We start from the raw sequence: 21,804 nt of genomic DNA on the forward strand, positions 1-21,804 counted from the left end.
GGCGACGATCGCCCACTCCTCCCTGCGGCAGAGGTCCTCTAGCAGGCCGGGGAGCGAAAAAACTTCGACGAAAATAACAAACGAGGGGCCTGGGGAGTTAGGAACCTCGCCGCTGCAGCCGCGCCGTTTTAAACGACAAGCGGCAGGCCTCCGAAGCCGTCCCAAGAGGATCGGCTGAGGGGCACCCCCCACCACCTTCCAGCTTACCTCCTGGCCTTCAAGTGCAGATTGTACTGAAGAAAGTCGCAGAATTTAAGAGAGAAACGTCTCACGATGTTGGAGGAATAGTAGAGAAAAACTTTAAACGTAATTTGAGAGTCCAAGCCAAAAAAAGGATCAATTTAGCTCAGAGCTCTAACTAAATACGTCCAAACGGGCTGACTGAGGAAGAATTCTGGGGGATTGAGCACACCAGGAGGAGGTGTGGCTTAAGGAAAAATAGTTCCTCAGTCCTAAGGGCAAGCAGACTGAATTAACCCATTGCTTGGACTCTCCAAGCGGTGTACAGGAAAATGTCCTTATTTTTCAAGAAGTCAATATACTTTTTTCAGCTCCCAAGAGAAGGCTGTTTTCGGATTGACAACGGCACAAGGCCTTTGCCCATCATCTCTGAGTTAATTGTTACCGTGGTTGTTAATTAACACGGGTTCATTGTCATGTTAGAAACTTCTTCACAGTAAGGACAATTATCAGTGGAAAAAAGCTTGTCTCCAGAAGTTGTGGGTGCTTCATCAGCTGGAGGTTTTTGAAAAAAGACTGGAGAGTCACTTGTCTGGAATGGCATAGGGTGTCAAACTCAAGGCCCAGGGGCCAGATCCAACCCGCGGAGTGCTTAGATCTGGCCCACGGGGCCACCATGGAAACAGCAAAGGACCGGCCCGCGGCGCCTCTGCCAGCAAAAACAGAGCTTGGGAGCCCATTTTCACTGGCAGAGCGCTTGGGCGACCATAGACATGAGTGATGCAGCCCCCTGAAGTCAAACACAACCCTGATGCAGCCCTCAATGAAATTGAGTTTGACACCCCTGGTATAGGGTCTCCTGCTTGAGCAGGACCTCCAAGTTGTCTTCTGGCTCTATTCTGATTAATCTCCAATCCCAGGGATGTTGATGTGGCATTGAAGGAACTTATCAAAAGCTACTATCTTTTAGTGCATTCTCTGTCCTTAGCACATTAGGGCTACCAATGGCTATTAGTATTTTGGTATTCAATGAATGCCTGCTCAACAGATGGCTAACCAACGCCCAAAGCTCCACTGTTTGGCCACCAACCCAATGATCATCAGGTAGCGGGAACTCCAATTTCCCACATCCTGAACCAGCCTTTTCTATTTTTGCTTCGACAATTTCTCCAGGTTATACATATATAGAGAAGGCATCAGAGAAGAAAGGGGACCACCAGGTGAGCCTATTCAGAAAAAGTATTGGTGTCTCTTGTTGGGAAAGCTCTCCTTGTTCCTCCTGTCCACCCGTCCTGAATTGAATAATATTTTCTGTTAAATGAACGCAAACTGTATCAGTATTATATACCATACTCAAAAGCTTTAGCGAAAACCAAATTGAAGAAACCGTTTACCCAAGAAACTCTTAACGTATCAGGGAGAAAGGCCTGGGCCATATCCCCCCCACATGAAGTTTCCAACTCAATGACAGATTTCCTTCCCAAGAGAAATTGCACAGTATTCCTTCCACAACACACTGCTGTAACCTAAAATATTTAGTATGTGTGGAGAAAATATTTATGTGTGGAGAAAATGTTAGCACGTCGTACCTTGTCTGTAGTAAGCAGGGCTAAGTATCAGAAATTACTGAAATGTAGGGGAAGGCAGGGCAGAACCTGGGGTAGAGTTAAAAGAGGCATCAGCCCAGAATCTCTGCATAGCCACAAGCAAACTAAGTCCAGCCCCCTTCAAATTCCATTGACTGTCATGTAACTCCTAGCTGATGCTAACTGCTAGTTGAGAAGATCCCTGTGCATAAGCATGAGTTCCAATAAATCAGCTTCACTGGTTCTTCACCTGAACTTTCTTGCCTGACATGGCGCTTCAACAAGCCTCACAATTACCGTAAAGAAGAAACCAAATAAATAGATGAGATTTATTTCACTCTATAAAGGACCACCGCAGTCCAACAATATCTGATTGTCAGCAAGACAATCTTTCTTTTTTGCCAATTAGTTGGCAATTATGCACATTTAACCACAATAGTCATCGATTGCCTTGGAAGTAGTAATCCAACCTACTTCGAGGACAAGAACAGGCTGCTAAAAAAACTTGGTGCCTGAATGGTCATAAAATTATGAGACTGCATTTAAAAGAAAGAATATCTTCAGAGTAATTATCATCATGAAACAGCTTGCCTTTTGGCAAATCGCTTCAAAGCGGGTGAGTAAAGTAGACTTTTTTCCTTCCCATCTTTTCCAAGTCCTTTTTTTTTTAATTACAACATAAAAGCAATGGTGGACCCAGAAAAACGTTGCTTCACTTTTGGCTGGGGGATGTGGTAGCGCAAAGGCTTAACAATGCTGGAAGTGCCAGTCAGAAATGATCTGCACTCTGGCAGTTCGAGTCCAGCTGGTGAGACAGAGTGGGCTCCCGTCGCTCGATCCCTAGCTCCTGCCCACCCATCAATTTCAAAGCATGCAATATTTTGAGTTAGATCAATGGGTACCACTTCAGTGGGGAAAAAGCTAGCTGCACTCTGTGTTCAGAGAGCGAAAGCCACTACTGGACCTAGCCGGACACGAAGCATTGGGACATGAAGCAAGGAGAGGAAAGACCGCTAGCTGGTGTAAAATTAGTTCTCCCACTGCAGTGCACCAAGGACAGGTGTGTAAGGGTGGAACAGAATGAACTAGCAATCTAGGCTACCAGGACTGCATTGTGTGTCTAGCATGTGCAGATTTCCCTGACACTTTACGCCATATGCTACCTACCTACCTGGTTTCTCTAGCTGCTTGTCTCAACAAATGACTCTAGGCGGCTCACAATTCTGAAACATATTTGATTTCTTACTGCCAAGCAGATGCCAACAAGAAGCTTACAAGTTGTAATAGATGCAACCACCAGTTCTCAGGCAAGCCAGAGGCTTTATGTAAACATGGAAGAGACATCACTGACAGACAAGGCCAGGTAAAGAACTGCTGACATAAAGTGGCCCAAGACTGAAACCCTGGGGATGGCCCACCAGTATGGGGTTTACCACCTATATTTGGCACTAGATTGTATATATACATATAAATATACATGTACAAAAATTAGATGTACCTAATGAATTCAGAATATTTATTACACTGCTGGCAATTATAATTTAGCTCAAATTCTCTTCTGATAATAAAATGCTGTTGCTTCTGCTGTTATTGAGGTGGGGTTGAGTTTTGATACAGATTACTGTATCGCAGAAAGAAATTGTCACTTCAATGAGTTCTCATACATCGGGGGTGTCCAAACTTGGGAACTTTAAGACTTGTGGACTTCAACTCCTGGACTACTGCAATGCCCTCTACATGGGGCTTCCCTTGGGACGCATCCGGAGACTGCAGCTAGTTCAGAACGCAGCCGCGCGGGTTATTATGGGAAGTACTCGTTACTCCCACGTAACACCTCTCCTGTGCGAGCTGCACTGGCTACCTGTAGCCTTTCGGGTGCGTTTCAAGGTATTGATTACCATCTTTAAAGCGCTCCATGGCAGAGGACCTAGTTATCTGCAGGATCGCATCCTACCACACACGTCCCTGCGACCTATCCGCTCACACAGGGAGGGGCTCCTCCTGGTGCCGTCTGCTAGGCAATGCCAGCGGGCGACACCTAGGAGTAGATCCTTCTCTGTGATGGGCCCAACCCTCTGGAATGACCTCCCCCCAGACATTCGAACCACCACCGACCTCCGCTCCTTCCGGCAAAAGTTAAAGACTCACCTATTTCAATCAGCTGGCCTGGCACTGTCTTAGTTTTACCTCCCGGGATTTATTTATTTTAATTGGGTTTTAAGGGTTTTATAGGCTTTTAACGTATTATATTTATTATTCGATTACAGTCTCATAACCTCCTTCACCAGTATTAATTTAATTGTTTATGTATGTATTTTATAATGTATTTTAGTGACTGTACACCGCCCCGAGTCCTCTCCGGGAGAGGGGGCGGTCTATAAGTGTGAATAATAAATAATAAAATAAATATCAATTAACATGAACCATAGTTACTACCAACCACTTCTCCATTTATCCTCCATGTAACGCTTTTCCAAAACTATCCAAGTTGGTATTTTATATTATTTCATCTCCTTTCTTTAAACCATTTTTCACAAAATGACCTACTAGTATTTTTATTAATTGTGGAAGAAGAGACAGTTTTCCAGTATTCACTTTTTTTTAGCCCATGCTCAATTTTAGACAACTAAATCATGTTCCTGGATTTACTTTAATTCTCAGCCCTTAACCTCTAAAATATTCTGAGCTGCAGTGAACAAAACCACAAGTGTTACTTCTAATGTGTGTGTCAACAGAGAGCAGGAATTTCTTCAGAGGCTGCATATTAAGTCAACATTTTCATTAATCCACCAACAACAACTTCAGCAACTCAAATGCCCTCATTCTTAAAAAGTCATCTTTCAAAGGTAAACGCTGAATTCATAGCTTTTATTTGACCTCATTTGCCATTAAATTGTGTATTTCCCATTCTAATTTGGAAGATTTTTTTAAAGTGTTTTGTTGTCTCAATTTGGTGGCACAAAACTAGCCCACTAGAATTAAGATAACGGGAAGTGTTAATGCCACTTTATAATGCGTGGAATGGCAATCCCTAAATAGGATCTTAGATATTGATTTTTGTTGTGAATCATACCTTAGGCTTCAACGTCACATTTTTAGTAAGATAGAAGTGTACTCTAGCACACCAATTTTGATTGTTCCTTGTCATACATTTCCTGCTGAAAGTTATGGACAGTATGGTCAGTTCAGGAATAGTATGACACACGCATAACAAGATTGATTTTACCCAAGATACTCACACAATACCTATCGTATTCTATAACTATCTTGAAGGCCAATATACTATTGCTCACAACCTGTCAACTAGAAGTTGAATGTACAGTCAGGATACAAAATGGTTGTCTTTTTTGGGCAGGGGTAGAACAACTTGCCTTCAGAGGTTGTGGGTGCGCCATCACTGGAGGCTTTTAAGACAAGACTGGACAGCCACTCATCTCAAATTGTATACGGTTCCTGCTTGAGCAGGGGGTCAGACTAGGAGATCTCCAAGGTCCCTTCCAACTCTGTTATTCTATTACATGTAAGCTTCTTCAGTTCTGACTGAACGGTGGGAAAATATTTTGAATCGAAGAAGCTTCTTGGATGAGAAGCAAAACGTTTTCAACGGGGCGGGGGGAAAAATCCAGTCCCCTTTTGGAAAGCACCTCTGGGATTTTGCCCTGTCCTGGATGAATGATGGCATAAGGTTTTCCGCCTTGGGCAGGGAGTTGAACTAGAAGACCTCCAAGGTCCCTTCCAGCCCAATGATTCTATGTTTCTCCAGAGCAAACTACCCATTATTATAAATGATTCTGTGACTTCAGTTTCCACTTCAAAAGCACATGGAACATTTTGTTCAGATGAACAAAGGATGTGATGGACTCTAAATTATTTTCGAGGGTCTGTATTATCATCCACAACAATTAAGTGGAGGAGACCATGGAAACAGGTTTCTGGATTGACATAAATGGCAGAGAGGTAACTAAGTAGTTCGGTTCCCAAAGTCTTCATTCATCAACCTCTCTGCCTGAGTTCCCACAGGTCAGTAGCTACCTTGGCCTCAACAGAGAAAAATTATGAAGCAGCGTTTTAATGAATGGTTAGACTTCTTGATCCTTTCAATAGATTACAGTTCCATTTTTATACAGATACACACACTTTAAAGAGAATTCAATCAATGTATAATTCTGGTCGCCACGATGTAAAAAAGATGTGGAGACTCTAGAAAGAGTGCAGAGAAGAACAACAAAGATGATTAGGGGACTGGAGACTAAAACATATGAAGAACGGTTGCAGGAACTGGGTATGTTTGGCTTAAGAGAAAGAAGGACTAGGGGAGACATGATAGCATTGTTCCAATATCTCAGGGGTTGCCACAAAGAAGAGGGAGTCAAACTGTTCTCCAAGGCACCTGAGGACAGAACAAGAAGCAATGGGTGGAAACTAATCAAGGAGAGAAGCAACTTAGAACTGAGGAGAAGCTTCCTGACAGTTAGAACAATTAATCAGTGGAACAGTTTGCCTCCAGAAGTTGTGAATGCCCCAACACTGGAAGTCTTTAAGAAGATGTTGGATAGCCATCTGTCTGAAACGGTATAGGGTTTCCTGCCTAGGCAGGGGGTTGGACTAGAAGACCTCCAAGGTCCCTTCCAACTCTACTATTGTATTGTATTGTACTGTATTGTATTGTATTGTATTGTATTAATTATTGCCTGAATGAGTATACCATTCACCCATGCACCGAACACATTATTAAAAATGATTCTATACTTTATAATGTATATTTTTTATGCTACTGGATATAATACTTATAAATGGTACGAGGCACAAGTGCCACATATACACCCATTTCTTCCCTCAGGTTTTTTTTTCTTCAAAAAAGCAGGAAAAAGTGGAATTTTTTCCATTTTCAAAATTTCTAGAGATTTCGCCTCTCTGACTTGGGAAGGGATGGACAGTTTCTCCACCCTCAATGGATCAAGTCCTCTAGAAATGTCATCTTTCACCGCCAACCCTAAGTAGGCTAACACTAAGCACTTCAGATCACAATGCTGTGCAACTCAAAATCCTCTGCTCCAAGCCAATGCATTTCAAAAACATTTATCACTTATGTTTTGGGAAAACCGGATGGCTCCAACTTTTGAGACGTCCAGTTGCAGGCTAAAAGTGCTGACTTCTGGAATTCTTCAACTACAAATCCTATTTGAGGTTTTTGTTAAGCTTTACTGGAGCGTTTCCTCATGCCACAGTAGAGAATCAAACAAGCCACAACCACACTGGGATCTGAAAAGCAGCTGCTAAGAAAGCAAACCCTGTGTCAAATTTATGGTTGGGCTGAAAGCTTTTTTAACTCATGGCAAAAGTCCATGAAAAGAAAAATGCGGCCTAGATGATCACGCAGACCCAGCTCAGAATAAGACTAGAAGGGAGATTTTTAGCAGTGTTGTTTTGTTATGTCCTACAAGATCACATGCATTGGCACAACTATCTTTCTGGGTGGGCAGACGCATATTAGACACCTCTAGTATACCTGTCCTTCTCTCTCAGCTCAAGAGCCAGAGTGTGGCATACCAGTAGTCCTTGTTTAATTACACAACTAGGACTAGAAATTCTATCTTTAAGCAGTGTGCTCATATGACCACACTCCTGACAGCAGTTCTAGCAATCCCCCATTGCTTATGTGACTGTAACCAAAGAGTTCCTGCTGGCTTCCCCATTGACTTTGCCCATGAGAAGCTGGCAGGAAAAGTTGCAAATTGTGTTCAGATGAATGTGGGGACACTGCAACAGCCATAAGTACAAAGTTCAGTCACAACAAGTGGTCGTTAAACAAGGACTACCTTTAGTTGTGAAGGTGCTGGACTAGGAGAAGGGAGATGGAGGTTTCCCATAGAAGTTTGACTGGCATGACTTTGGGCCAGTTACTGTCACACCCCTGGTCCGTTGGTTAAGGCTAGCCTGTTGCTCCACTTAGTGGTTTCCCATCTTCTAGTACCTTCTCAGCCATGGGAGAACTTCTGGTCAGTCTCTCCCTGTCAACCTTACGCTGGGAAGTCAAAAAACGTTGATCTACCAACACATATTGGGGCAGCATGGCAGATTACGTCCATAGGCCTTCAGGAAGAGGACTTTATCCTGTGGCAGATTAATCCAAGCTTATAATAATACATATGAAATCTAAAGTATAAAATAAGACTGTACAGGAGTATCAATAGTTTCAAATTCCAAAACGGTGACAATTAACTGCAGCTTACAACCTATATTTTTGCAGCATGGAACATTTTAAAAAACTATTTTTGGGAGGTCATACTAAAGGGAGAATTTCAGACACAATGTAAAACAGAAGATACCATATATAGCAGTCAAATCTTGTTTTTGTAATCAAGAAGCAGCCCTGTCCTAACTCAGGCAGTGATTTTCATTACAACCACCAACCGAAGGGAATTTAGGGCTCCTGATCACAGCGAGAATTAAAGTTATTGTAATGGGAGAAGGTTGCAACAACAAAAGGTGAGTTTAACAACTTGCTTAATGTAAGAATTCCCTACGTATAAGATTCTCTGGTCCAGTAACCTCTTTTGGACAACCTAATTTAGCTAATACTTATGGCGTTCGAGCCAACAGCATTCCGTTAGCCATCATGTAACCAACGGTTGGGCATCTATCCAGTAGAGTCACTACATTTTAAGACAATGAATTTCATGGATCATATTGCGAGAAATACTTCTAAGTCTTCTGCCAATTTCACTAGGCAGTATCTGGTCCAAGGAAGCACCACTCCCATGATCTTAAAAACCACTTTGTCAACTTTAAATGGAAGCCCATCAATTCAAGATGCTGCTCAACCACGATTCCCACTTGTCTCAGTTAGCATGGGCAATGGTGAGGGAAGATGGGAGTTGGAGTGTGAGACATCTGTGAAGTCATGGCTCCTCATACTTTTATTAAGAAAGAACTTTTCCATCATGCAGCCTTACATTGAAACCCAAGTATCCATCTTTCAAGGTAGAGCAGGTTAGAAAACTAACCTGATTTGAAGGACTAGAAGTATCCTTTATTACAAGACAATCTTGCAAGTTTGCCCATGTCTTCTCTTCCCTCCCTCTTATACCCTAGGAATCAGAGAAGTAGGAAGGAGCTACACAGAATTCCTTTGTAATACTCTCCCACTTCTTTGAATCTAACACAAGTTAATTCTGCAAATAATTATTTCCTGAAAACCTCCCGGTCACCATTCTGGATTTCAACCCCATCCTCTTCTTTCACCATAGGGATGACCCATATTCTGCCCAAGTCAGCTCCATTGCTTCTTCTTTCCCACCCATGGTCTGCGATTTCCATTGGCAAACTTTCTTCCTATAACCTTCCTCCGTTGACTTGACCTTGTACTTGACCCTTTTGGACCTGTTTTGACTTCACTACCATGTTCGTCTAGTTAACATGTCCAAAGTTAGCAGCGATACTGTTGTTGGGACAACCCAGCCCTAGGAAATCAGATCCCTTGATCTCGTATTCCTTGATCTCCTTTGATTGTTCTTCCCTGCTCCCACCTCAGTTTTAATTTCAGATATTTGTCTTGGGCAACATCAGCCAGCTGTTGAATAAAACCAATTGGGCATTTAAGGTTAGATCAACCACCTTCTTGTAGAGGTTGCCATAAGGGACCTCTACAGGAAATAATATTCCTCTTTAACATAATTACAACAATCCCAATATAATTCCTACGAGAGAATATTTGTCATTGCGCAATCATTATGCAGTGGTAATTAGAAGACCACCATTATCAACACTTTTAAAAGCAGTAGATCTATACAGAGGGAGAGGGGGTAGGAGACAGAAAATAACTGAAACTAACTGAAGAGAATAAACTGAAAGCACAATGTAGCTGAAATAAAATACCTAAAAATAAGCAAGACTAAAATAAAAAATGGATGAACGATGTGTTGATAGAATATTTGCAGCTCAGGGTTGGACTGCAGCTCTTTTGAGCTTGGTGGTTTTCTTGCAGACATTTCATTACCCAATTAAGTTCCCACAACAAAAAAAACCTAATATTTATTAAACTTACATCCTGCCCATCTCACTGTTGAAGCAACTCCACTAATCACTCCAACCCCCAACTTTCCGAGAGCAGCTTTTTTTCTTTCATTTTCTGGAAAAAAAGCAAATAAATGCTTTTCATCCCTAAATGATGAAGGGCAGCCAGGACCGACACTCAAATCCTTGCAAGAGGATGGACAAAATAAGGTGAAAGCCCTCAAGAGATGCCGATGCTCAGGGAGAACTACACTTCCCAGCACCCATCCTTCCATAAGCCACCTCCCCTCCGCTCCCTTGGAAACCCATAAGCCAGCCCATAGCTTCCTAACCAGGGCTGGTTTTGCAAATGGGGGTGGGGAAAAGCAAAAAAACCACCCAGGCTGTCTTAAGCAACAAGCTGGCTTTCCAAGAGGCTGAAGTCCGAGGGTCTTTCTTCCCAGGATGAGACTTTTGGCATCCATGTCATGTAAAGGGGAGAATGGGGCTGGCCTGGGAACATGAGTGGAAGGGGTGGGGGGTAAGAATACCCGAAAGCGGGAACTTCTGAACTGGGCTTGCTTAGATCAATCAATATCAAGTTATTATTATTGTTTATTAAACATGAAGCTCAAGTCAACTGAATATTCAAAAATGCACCACAAATACCGTTGACTGGTGCTAATGGTTGATACGGGTTGCTGCCAGCGTCCTAGGTATCAACCAAGTTGTTGTTGTTATTATTATTATTATTATTATTATTATTATTATTATTATTATTATTATTGTTATTATTATTGTTATTATTTATTTTATTCATTAAACATGAAACTGAAGTGAACATTAAAGATGTGTCATAAATACCATTAACTGGTGCTAATTATTGTTATTATCAAGTTATTATTACTATTATTATCAAATTATTATTATTACTATTATTATCATTAATTTCTTTTATTCATTAAGCACGAAACTCAGTCAAGTGAATGTTTAAAGATGTGTCACAAATTTCATTGACTGATGATAATGGTTGATATGGGTTGCTGCCAGCATCCTAGGTATCAACCAGGTATCTTCTTAAAATATATGATATTATTATCATCATCATCATCATCATCATCTTTGGTGAGATTCACAGCCTTTGGGGCTGATTGGTAGCTCAACAGCTGGAGTCCTAACCAAGGACCCAGGAACTGTTAAAGTACAGGATATAAGCTGTTCCAAGTAGGGTGGTTTTTTGTAGAATGTTCAAGTAGTAGTGGTTGTTGTTGTTGTTGTTATCTCATCAAATGAAATGAGAAACGGTTGCAAACAGATATCAAATTATGTGTGGTTTGAGGGAGGGGGCTGTTAATACATGGAGCGCCCCGTTTTTAGGCAAAATGTCGGTGAGGGGGGGAGGGGGGAATGGGAAGATCACCCAAATAAATGCCTGCCCGGATTGACCTGAGGGACTTCTGCCCCCCATCACCGCCACCACCACCACCACCGCCATCCTCCTCCCCACAAAGGAGGGAGCTGCTGCCCCAGATGAACTGCAGCAGCCCCTTGTTATTTCTCCTCCTCCTTGGCGGGATTCCTCAGGAAGAGACAAACGCTCCCCGCAACGGCCGCCTCAGGCTCGTCGTGAGGGAGGGAGGTGGGGGGGGGGAGGACTTATGGGGCCGGTTCCCCCTCAGGGAAAGACGCCTTTCCCACGGCCGCCTCTTCTCACATACACACGTACTCAAGGGAGGCTCCTCACATTCAGCGTGTTACACGCGGGTTTCTCCCCCCCGCTTCCCGGTGAGGCAACTTCTTCCCCCCTCACGCCCGGCCACAAAAGTCTCCTCAGAGATGGGCCCGCCGCGAGCTTCCCTCCCCCGCTCAGGCCCAGCATCTGAGGGGGGCCTTGGGGGCCTCCTTCCCGCGCGCCACCAGCGCCGGAGCCCCCTCAGACTCGAGAGCCGGAGGAGCCCCGAGCGGCGGCCGAGGCCCAGCGCCGGCTCCCCTCAGGCCCGCCGGCACTTCTGGCCCTGGACGCGCCGCCCTCCCGCCTTCCCTTCCTTCCTTCCTTCCTTCCTTCCCTCCCTCTCCTCACCCCCTCCGGGACTCACCGGGCCCCGCGGCGGCCCCGGGGGCGGCTCCCCCGGCCGGGTACATGGCGGCCGAGCGCCGGGCTGCGTGGGAGGCGAGCGGCGCGGGAGTCCAGGCGGCGGCGGCGGCGAGGGCAGGAGCAACGGCGGCGGCAAGGGCGGCCTAAAGAAAGGAAACCCGCCTCCGCCCGCGCCTCCGCCCCGAGAGGCTGGCAATGGGGCCGCCCTCCCTGCGGCCGCCCCGCGCTTCTCGCCGCCGTCGCCGGCCGGCCCCGTTTCAGCTTCCCCGGCCCGGCGGGGAGAGCCCCGGCCGGGCATCTCAGCCGGCCTTCCGGGAACGAGGTGGCCGCCGGAGCGCCCGGTCCCCACGTGCCAGCCGGCGTCGGTTCTGCCCCGATGGCGCCGGGACCGAGCCGGGCAGATGCCGGTTTTCTGAGGCGGCCGTTACAGGATTGGGCCTCGGCATTTTGGGCTGACCCGAGATCCGCATCTCGTGTGAACGCGGCGCTCGCGTGTCGCCCGCCCCGCGGCTTTCGCGGGATCCTTTTCTCCGGGTTAAATGAGTTGGGGGATGCCCGGTGAGAGGCAGGAGAGCCGGTTGCGAAGCGGGGTTGTAGCTTTTGAAACAAAAAGAATGGAGGCCGACGAGGGAGAGGTTGGAAGAGTCTCCTGCAAAGCAGAGTTTTTAAACCTGTCTCGCTTATTTTAAACCTGCACTTTGTTTAGCAACTCAAAGAATGTAATGTGTGTCTTTTATAAATGAGCGAGCCATCGTTCCGTTGGTCTGAAACGGTACAGAGTTTCCTGCCTTGACCAGGGGGTTGGACTAGAAGACCTCTAAGGTCCCTTCGGACTGTTGTTATTCACAGCATGTTCCATTCTTGTCTTGGGTAGGTTAATTTTTAAATCCATCCTGGAGAAGACATCATGCAACTAGATAATATTCATTGCACATCATGACTTAACATATTATACATAACAGCGGCTTCCACGACTGTTCTGCCTAATGCCCAAATAGCCATTCACACACACACACACACACACACACCCCAATGCTTCTGCTGATTGAACCCTGAGCTTCATGGGGAAGCAGGGGATGAAGGCAGCCCTTTAGGTCCTTGGATCTTCAAGGTTGCGAAAGTTGAGAAATACTGCTTTTAAGACTGCCTGGTGGTTTCCTGCTGGCTGTTGATGTCTGATGAGAGAGGAGGAAAATGAGTCACAAGTTGTCCCATCCATGCCCTAATTTGCCCTTCTGGTTTTGGTCCTTCAACGTTTTCATCTATTAATGTTCTTTTTCTTTTAATATATAGAAAATGTGTAGCCCAGAAAGACTCACAGAGACAAAAACTCAGACAACGGATTGTTAGGTAAAGCTAAAGGTTCCCCTTGTCCACATGTGTTAGTCGTTCCTGACTCTAGGGGGCAGTGCTCATCTCCCTTTCTAAGCTGAAGAGCCAGCGCACTCCAAAGATGTTTCCATGGTCATGTAGCCGCCGAAGGCTCACGCCAAAGGCGCAGAACGCTGTTACCTTCCCACCAAAGGTGGTTCCTATTTTTCTACTTGCATTTTTCACATGCTTTCGAACTGCTAGGTTGGCAGAAGCTGGGACAAGTAACAGGAGCTCACTCCATTACACGACACTAGGGATTCAAACTGCCGACCTTTCTGATCGACAAGCTCAGCGTCTTAGCCACTGAGCCATTGCATCCCATATTGTTATCAGATTGTTATCCCAGCCTATTTTGATTAATAGCAATAGTAATGCAACTTTAGAATTACATACTGCTTCAAAGTGCTTTACAGCCTTCTCTGAGTGGTTTAAAATCAGCCTCTTGCCACCAATAATCTGGGTCCTCATTTTACCAACCTCAAAAGGATGGAGGGCTGAGTCAACCTTGAGCCAGTCAGGATTGAACTGCTAAACTGCTGGCGGCCAGCAAAAGTAGCCTGCAGTACTGCCTTGTACCTCTTCCAAACAGCCTTTTTGAGTTCCTCCATCCCTTTCCATCCTAAAGGAAATCAATCCTGACTGGAGGCTTTTAAAGAAGAGACTGGGCAGCCACTTGTATGAAATGCTATAGGGTCTCCTGCTTGAGCAGGGGGTTGGACTAGAAAACCTCCAAGGTCCCTTCCAACTCTTGTTATTTTGAAGCTGAAGCTCAAACACTTTGACCGCCAAATGAGAAGAGAGGACTCCTTGGAAAGGACCCTGATGATGGGGAAAATGGAAGGCAAAAGGAGAAGGGGACGGCAGAGGATGAGATGGTCAGATGGTGTCGGTGACCCCATGAACACAACTTTGGGCAACCATGGGGTGACATTGGAGGATAGGGGGCACTAGCATGTGATGATCTGTGGAGTCATTAAGAGTTGGGCATAGGGACTGAACAACACATTTCCCTTCTACTTTAATCATGCTAAGCGGGCTTTTTTTCCTACTCCAGTTGCATTATATGCCCAAGGAATGAGTCTAATTCTGTTTGATAATTAGAGCCACAATTGAGCAGTTAAACTTTTAAGTCCAGGGATGATTGATCAACCAATTCTTGCAATCCATGGGTTATCTCCAAATCCGTCATCTGAAAGGGTCTGTCTTCTTTCTCTCCTCCTTTCTCAATGTCCATCTTTTGGAGTATATTATTATTGGGGAAAGAGAGCTTTTTACTGCTAAGATCTTAATAATTATTGAAATACTCTTTAACAGGAATGATCCTGCCTCAGTTTGTCATTTGCTTCCTAGAATTAATCTTCACATTTATTTATTTATTTATTTATTTATATTTGATGCTTCTAGACTGCCCACTCTCCCAGAAGGGACTCGGGGCGGTGTACAGTCCATAGAGAATATCACAAAATACAATAAAAAAGTTAAATATGTACAGTTTGGAGGAGGTTAAAATGCAATTAAAAGAACTGTACAAAGCTAATATAAATATAAGTTTTAAATCCCTAAAACAGACACAACAAATTAAAAAACCCCTAAGATAACCAGATAATAATACATTTGCCAGGAGGGACAGTTGTAATTATGCCAGGCCTGCTAATCGGAACAGGTGAGTCTTCAATTTTTGCCGGAAGGAGCGGAGGTCAGAAGTGGTTCTAATGTTATCTCTAACGTCATGTTCACTTTCAGTCCAGAAAACAAAATTACTACCTATCTTCACTTGTCTGTGGAGATTCTCAGTCATCCAGGTCATGGTCGTCCCAAAAGTGTTTTTTTCCCCCCAACAGGCAACTGGAGGTTCTGATTTTTCTTTGAAGACATTTCGCTTCTCATCCAAGAAGCTTCAATTCAATTGTATAGAATGTGAAGGACATGTGGGTTTTTTAAATAGTTTTCTTATGTATGATGTACACTGAAGATGGCATTTGATTTCGTTGTATGAGGTGCAATGACAATAAAGTAAATTTAAACTTTTTCAGCTCTGAAGAAGCTTCTTGGGTGAGAAGCAAAATGTCTTCAAAGAAAAACCAGAAAATCCAGTTGCCTCTTGGGGGAAAAAAGCACCTTTGGGACTATCTTCACTTTACCGTCAATTGGAAATTCTCCAAACATGAGAATTTTTCATAGTTAACATTAAACCACATTTTTCACTTCTCATTTTTACTTTCCTAATGACTTTCATCATTATCTTTAGCTAACAAAATCATGTCATCTGGACGGTTTCAGCATCTGAATTTAATTCTAGGTGCCATTTGTTGCAATTCTATGGTTTTTACAATACATCTGCCATAGAAGTTAAATATGGTGATATTACGCACTCTGATCTTTATTTCCCTATTCTGAACCATTCAGTTTCTCCAGATTTGGTTCTTCAATAGGGTCCATTGTCTATGGAGATTCTCAGGCATCCAGACCATGGTTGTCTCAAAGGTGCTTTGGAAGAGGCAATTGGCTTTCTGGTTTTTCTTTGAAGCCGTTTCACTTCTCATCCAAGAAGCTTCTTCAGCTAATGTCCATTGTACAGTTTTCTCAAAAGAAAGTAACCAGTTTATTCTGGCACATTCATTAGCCTTTCATTGTCCCACATGTTGGCATGTACTATAGCCTCAAAACTCTTACTGTAGTCCGCAATGCTAAGTAAAATCCGCTTTGTTCATTCTATTGCTCTTCCTCCCAATTCATCTTATTTCAATCATCTGAACTCAAGTTCCTTTGTCTTTTGTTTGGTGTTTCCCTTGCCAAATATACCTCTAGTCTAAGCTCTAGGAGGTTCTTGGACAAAACGTCTGAGTAGTTTCTTCAGTGACTCCGTAATTTGCTCAAATGCTTGCACCACTTCTTTTGTACATAAATTCATTAATTCTGTTCATTTATTAATTCAATTTTTAAGCTGCCCATCTCACTGAAAAAGCGACCGGGCCACTTGCAATATAATAAAAAGGTAAAAAATTAAAAAGAACTATAAAAACAAGAATAAATAGAAAGCTAAAAACCATGAGGGCTCCCTGGCAGTGGGGATCTCTCAATCCCATCAAACCACCACCCCCAACCTATCTTTATATAACACTCAGTCAAAGAGGCAGCAATGTAACAATACAGGTAGCCAATTAAACTTCCAAGTGAACAACATAATCAAAATAATAATATGTAGACCTGAATGGAAACTTGTTGAAGGAGACCATTCAAAAGTGGTATGGGTATCCAATGACATACAAAAAGGAGCAAGCAGATATGGTGAAATATTGGATGCAAATGGTGAACTTAAATCTATGCAAGAACTGGAAGAACAAGGTGTAAAGATGAACTGGTTTTCATATCTGCAAATACATTCTAGATATGATAAATGGAAGGTTTCTATGATAAAATGACTGAATTAGATAAAATGATTGTAAATGTGTTAACAGCGGCTAGAATTGTATTTGCTAAAAATTGGAAAAATGATAAAACACCAACGCAGGAGGAAGTTATTCACAAAATAATGGAACGTGCCACTGGTGGGATTCAGCCAGTTCGCGCCACTTTGGGAGAACCGGTTGTTAACTTTCAGAGTAGTTTGGTGAACTGGTTATTGGAAGAAACCATTAGGGCAGAGAACCAGTTGTTAAATTATTTGAATCCCACCACTGGAATGTGCTGAAATGGGTAAATTGACATTTGAAACGAGAGAACAAGAACACAAACAATTTTATATGATATGGGATTTATTTTTTCAGTGGTTAGATAAAAAACATGCAAAGACACTAGAGAATTTTATAATATAAGAATAATAGAATGATACACAATACAACATAAAGATACATTATTATTGAATAGATTTAAGATGATGTAATGAATTGTTATAATATAAATGAATCCAATACCTAGAATATCTCTTTTAAAATGAAGGAACAATAGTTATAGTCAAATAAATAATGTACAATGATAACAATGTATACATATATATTTGATTTGATATGTGATTTCATATAAATTGTGAGGACTGTGGAAAGGATGCACAAAAACCTTGTAACCAATCGACACACTCTGTGTAATTGAAAATGGTTTTATGTTTTGTTTGTCTATGTCTATCTAAAAATAAAAAATATATATAATTAAAAAAGTGGTATGGGGAGTTCAACTTTCAGGTAGACAGAGCTACAGAGCTAGGTCTAGTACAGATCAGAAGTTCATGGTTTCCATAATGACTATCACCTGGTCCCAGTGTAGGAAGTTATCACCCAGCCCTCTCCCAGAAAAATGAAATATCCTAGGAAATATTGAAAAGGCAGATTATTATATTTTCCTGGATGTGAAAAAAGGGAGAAACACATTTTAAACACAAAGTAAATTCCTGCAGCTTCCTGCCATCCTCACTTTGTCAATGGGCCATTAAGAAGGCCAAGCTAGTCCACTTTACATAATAAAGAGTTCTCCCCATCAGCTCAAGGGGGATGGGATTAAGGCATGATAATATTGGCACTTTACTCAACTGACCACGTGGCATCTGAGAACTACCAAACCTGGATTCAAAACTCAGCCTAGAGCAGTGGTTCCCAAAGTGGGCGCTACCGCCTTCTGGGGGGCGGTAAGAGGCAAGGGGGACAGCAGGGAGGGCGGTAAGAGGCAAGGGGGGCGGCAAAGGAGTGCTGGAGGTGGCCTCCTCTAGCAAGCTATTCAGAACAAGTTTGCTCACTCACCCCTGCCCATCCAGAAGCTGCTCGCGAGTGAGCGAGATCCTCCATCGCTCGCCCGCTCGCCCGCCCGGGCCGCTCTGGCTACCTCCGTCCGTCCACGCCCAGAAGTTGCACGACCTCATCAAGACAAAGTGGGAGGGGAAGGGGCTTCGGTGCCCTGCCTGATCCTCCTTCGCTCGCTCGCTATTTTGCCTGCATGGGGTGCCTCGGCGGAAGCCCTTTGCTGGCGGCCAGACCTCCCTTCCCCGGGGCGACAGCACATCCATGATCATCATCCCAGTAACGCTGCGGCCGCTCGGCCTGTGAAGAGAGGGAGGGAGTAAGAGTGAAGGGTGAGGGAGGGCAGCAGGGTCTCTCTGCAGGGGCTCCGCATTCCCCCCCCCCACCGGAGCCTTCCCAGAGGAGGTGGGGGTGGGGAATGTGGGGTGGGGAGGCGCTGTCTGGGGTGGGACTAGATGACCTCTGGGGGTCCCAACTGGCCCTTCTGACTGGAGACCAGAAGCAAGCAAGCAAACACACACACACACAGACACACAGAGCAAAAGTGTCAGGTTTTGAATATAATCCTAGTGCAGTGATGGCGAACCTTTTTTTGCTCCCGTGCCATAAGTGGGGGGAGCGCAGGGGGGTCGAGTGCGGGCGTGCCGCACCCATAATACAACGCGCGATCCCCCAGCGCGCATGCGCACATAACACGCGACCCCCCCCATTTTTACATTTTTTTTGCCCTCCCCAGGCTCCAGGGGCTTTATAGGAGCCTGGGGAGGGTGAAAAGAGCCTCCCCCGACCCCCCGGAGGCCCTCCGGAGGCTTCAGGGACTGTCCGGAGGCTTCCCTGAAGCCTTCGGAGCGCCTAAAACCACCCTCCGAGCAAACCGGAAGTGACTTCGCAGGTTGCTCGGAGGGTGGTTTTAAGCATTCCGAAGGCTTCAGGGACGGTCCCTGAAGCCTCCGGGGGGGCAGGGGAGGCTCTTTTCGCCCTCCCCAGGCTCCTATAAAGCCTCTGGAGCCTGGGGAAGGCAAAAAATAGCTTTTAATAAGGTGAACTCAGCTGGCCAGTGCGCGCCTCGCGTGCCCTGACAAATGGCTCCGCATGCCACTTGTGGCACGCGTGCCATAAGTTCGCCATCACGGTCCTAGTGCTTGGGGAAAAAAATAAGAGGAACATTTGGATATACATTTTGAATTAACTTGGGAAGAAAATTGCTAAAATCACTTTTAGCTGTGTTCTGCATTAAGAATTCATGCAGTAGCATTTCTTGTTGAATTAGCAGAGTAATATTTACAACAGGCAACTAAGATAGTTTTATCTGTCTTATAATGTGCGTGGGTAGAGGACTTAGGCATAAGTGCAATGTTTGCCTGTGATTATATGATAAATTCACATCTTACACATTTGAATTAGATGTTTTTCAATTCATGTTTAACCTATACTTGATATACTTGTGTTCAATACATAAGGTGTTAATTATGTCAATGGAAGAGATAGGAAACTGCATTAGTGATATATATGTCAATGCGTTGATTTGTACTAAAAATGTTTAGTTTAAAGAAGTTATAAGGAATCACAAATATGAGTGTGGAAAATGTAATGTAGTTGTGGATGACCCTTTGCATGAGTTGTATTGGGAAAAATAAAATAAAAAATCATCACAATAATAATAATAATAATAATAATAATAATAATAATAATAATAATAATAATAATAATAATAATAATAATAATAATAAATTTTTATTTGTTAGCCGCACCCTCTCCTAAAGGACTCTGGGCGGCGTACAATAAAAGCACATAAAATATACAAATGAACAATACATATACAAATAAAAATAAACACATACACGTACGTACACATATACATATACATGGAGGAGGTAACAAAAATATAAAATAGAATTTAAAATTGACAATTTAAAACACCCTCAATTAAATTACAAGATTTAAAAAACCCGTCAGGAGCGGTACGGTAAAACTATGGTTGAGCCAGGCCAGCTAATTGGAAGAGGTGGGTCTTGAGCTTTGCACGGAAGGAGCGGAGGTCAGAGGTAGTCCTGATATCAGGGGGGAGGTCATTCCACAGGGCTGGGCCCGTCACAGAGAAGGCTCTGCTCCTAGGCGTCGCCCCCCGACACTGTTTGGTGGACGGCACCTGGAGAAGTCCCTCTCTGTGCGAGCGGGACTTTAATATTAATTAAAAAAAGAAAATGATTCCCCAAAGAGGTAAAAGGCTACATTTTGCTAGTTATTCTTTGCTTCCAAACTGTTGAGGAAGGGGATTGCAAACCACCCAGTCACATGACTCCCCCAGCCATGCCCATCAAGCCACGCCCACAGAACCGGTCATAAAAAAAATTGAATTCAAAAAATTTGGGTGGCGTGCACTGAGGATCATTTTGTAGCACCAAGGGGGCGGTGGACTGAAAAAGTTTGGGAACCACTGGCCTAGAGGGTTGCCCTTGCGTGGGCCTATGTGAGTCTGTCAACCAATCAGAATACATTTCTTACACAGGAACAGGAAACAGATAAATGGGGCCGAACAGATTATAAAAAGTCCTGCAAGCCCTTCTTCAGTCTCTGCCCTTCCCTTTCCTTCTCTTCTCCACCAACATTGAAGCATGTGATCACCTTTTCTGTTCAGAACTCAGGCCATGTGGTCCACCATTAAAACCATCTTTCCAAGCAGCCTCCATGTTTCCAGTGTCTTTTTCCCCACTTGGAGCCAAACCCAGAAGGACATTTCTTCCAACACCATGTTACCTTGGTTCTGACTCACATTGGGTTAGATCTGGCCTTTGCCTCCAAATAGTTGCTTGATGATCTGGGTGTGAAATCTGCCATTCAAGGTGAACAGATCACTTCCTGATCCAGATAACAAAACAGAGTAACAGAGTTGGATGTCTTCTAGACCAACCTCTGCTTAAGCAGGAGACCCTATAGAATTTCAGACAATTGGTTCTCCAATCTCATTTTAAAAACACCCAGTGATGGAGCACCCACACTTTCTGGAAGCAAACCCTTTCACTGATTAATTGTTCTGTCAGGAAATTTCTCCTTAGTTTTAGGTTGGATCTCTCCTTGATAAGCTTCATTCTGTTGCTCCTTGTCCTGCCTTAGGTATGTTGGAGAATAGATCTTCTTTGTGATAGCACCTTATCTCTGGAAGACTATCATGTCACCCCTAGACCTGATTTTCATTAGACTAGAGATATCCAATTACTGCAATTGTTCTTCATATGTTTTAGCCTCCAGTTGCCTAATTCTCTTTGTTGCTCTTCTTTGCACACTTTCTAGAGTCTGAACATCTTTTTATATCGTGGATGCAATATTCCAAGTGTGGTCTTGCAGTGAAGTTTTATAAAGCTGTACAACACTTAGTGTGATCTTGATTCTGTCCCTGTTAATGCAGCCTTGGACTGTTGGGCTTTTTTGGCAGCTGCAACACTGCTGGCTCATGCTGTTTAAGAGGTTGCCACTAAGCTATTGAGTGCCACATATTTCCTCTTCAGGCATAGCCCCATTCAGATGGTCCACCTCAGACACCATATAGATCCATCTGGTAGCTCCTTGAATATCTTGCGGGTGGGCTAACAAGTGGTGGTCCCAAAGGAGCCAAAGCCCAGAAGCGCTGTTTTTCAGCGACAGGACTGGCACTCATTAGGCTGAAGACCAGCAAACACAACCTCAGTGTTAATAAAGCAGGATCTGGGCTGCATAGATGCAGATTCCCAACAGGTGGCAGCAGCAGCCCACATAGACTAATCCAGGGGTATCCAACAGCCTGGTGGACTTCAACTCCCAGAATTCCCCAGCCAGCTTTGCTGGACTAATCTAGCGGCCACTCCGGTTT

The 21,804-nt window shown here is 43.9% G+C and overlaps 1 protein-coding gene across 2 annotated transcripts in view; it reads right to left on the reverse strand.

Moving 5' to 3' along the window:
- The window catches only part of AGO2 (argonaute RISC catalytic component 2), a 62,989-nt gene extending 50,977 nt beyond the window's left edge, over positions 1 to 12,012 (reverse strand). For both annotated transcript variants that reach the window (XM_081951057.1, XM_081951056.1), the window contains exon 1: positions 11,858 to 12,012. In XM_081951057.1, the coding sequence (XP_081807183.1) occupies positions 11,858 to 11,903 (46 nt within the window). In that variant the 5' untranslated portion in view covers positions 11,904 to 12,012. The remainder of the gene's footprint in view (positions 1 to 11,857) is intronic.
- Between the last annotated feature and the right edge of the window lie 9,792 nt (positions 12,013 to 21,804).

The sequence above is a fragment of the Natrix helvetica genome, assembly GCF_964273705.1.
Source record: "Natrix helvetica genome assembly, chromosome: 4".
Taxonomy (NCBI): domain Eukaryota; kingdom Metazoa; phylum Chordata; class Lepidosauria; order Squamata; family Natricidae; genus Natrix; species Natrix helvetica.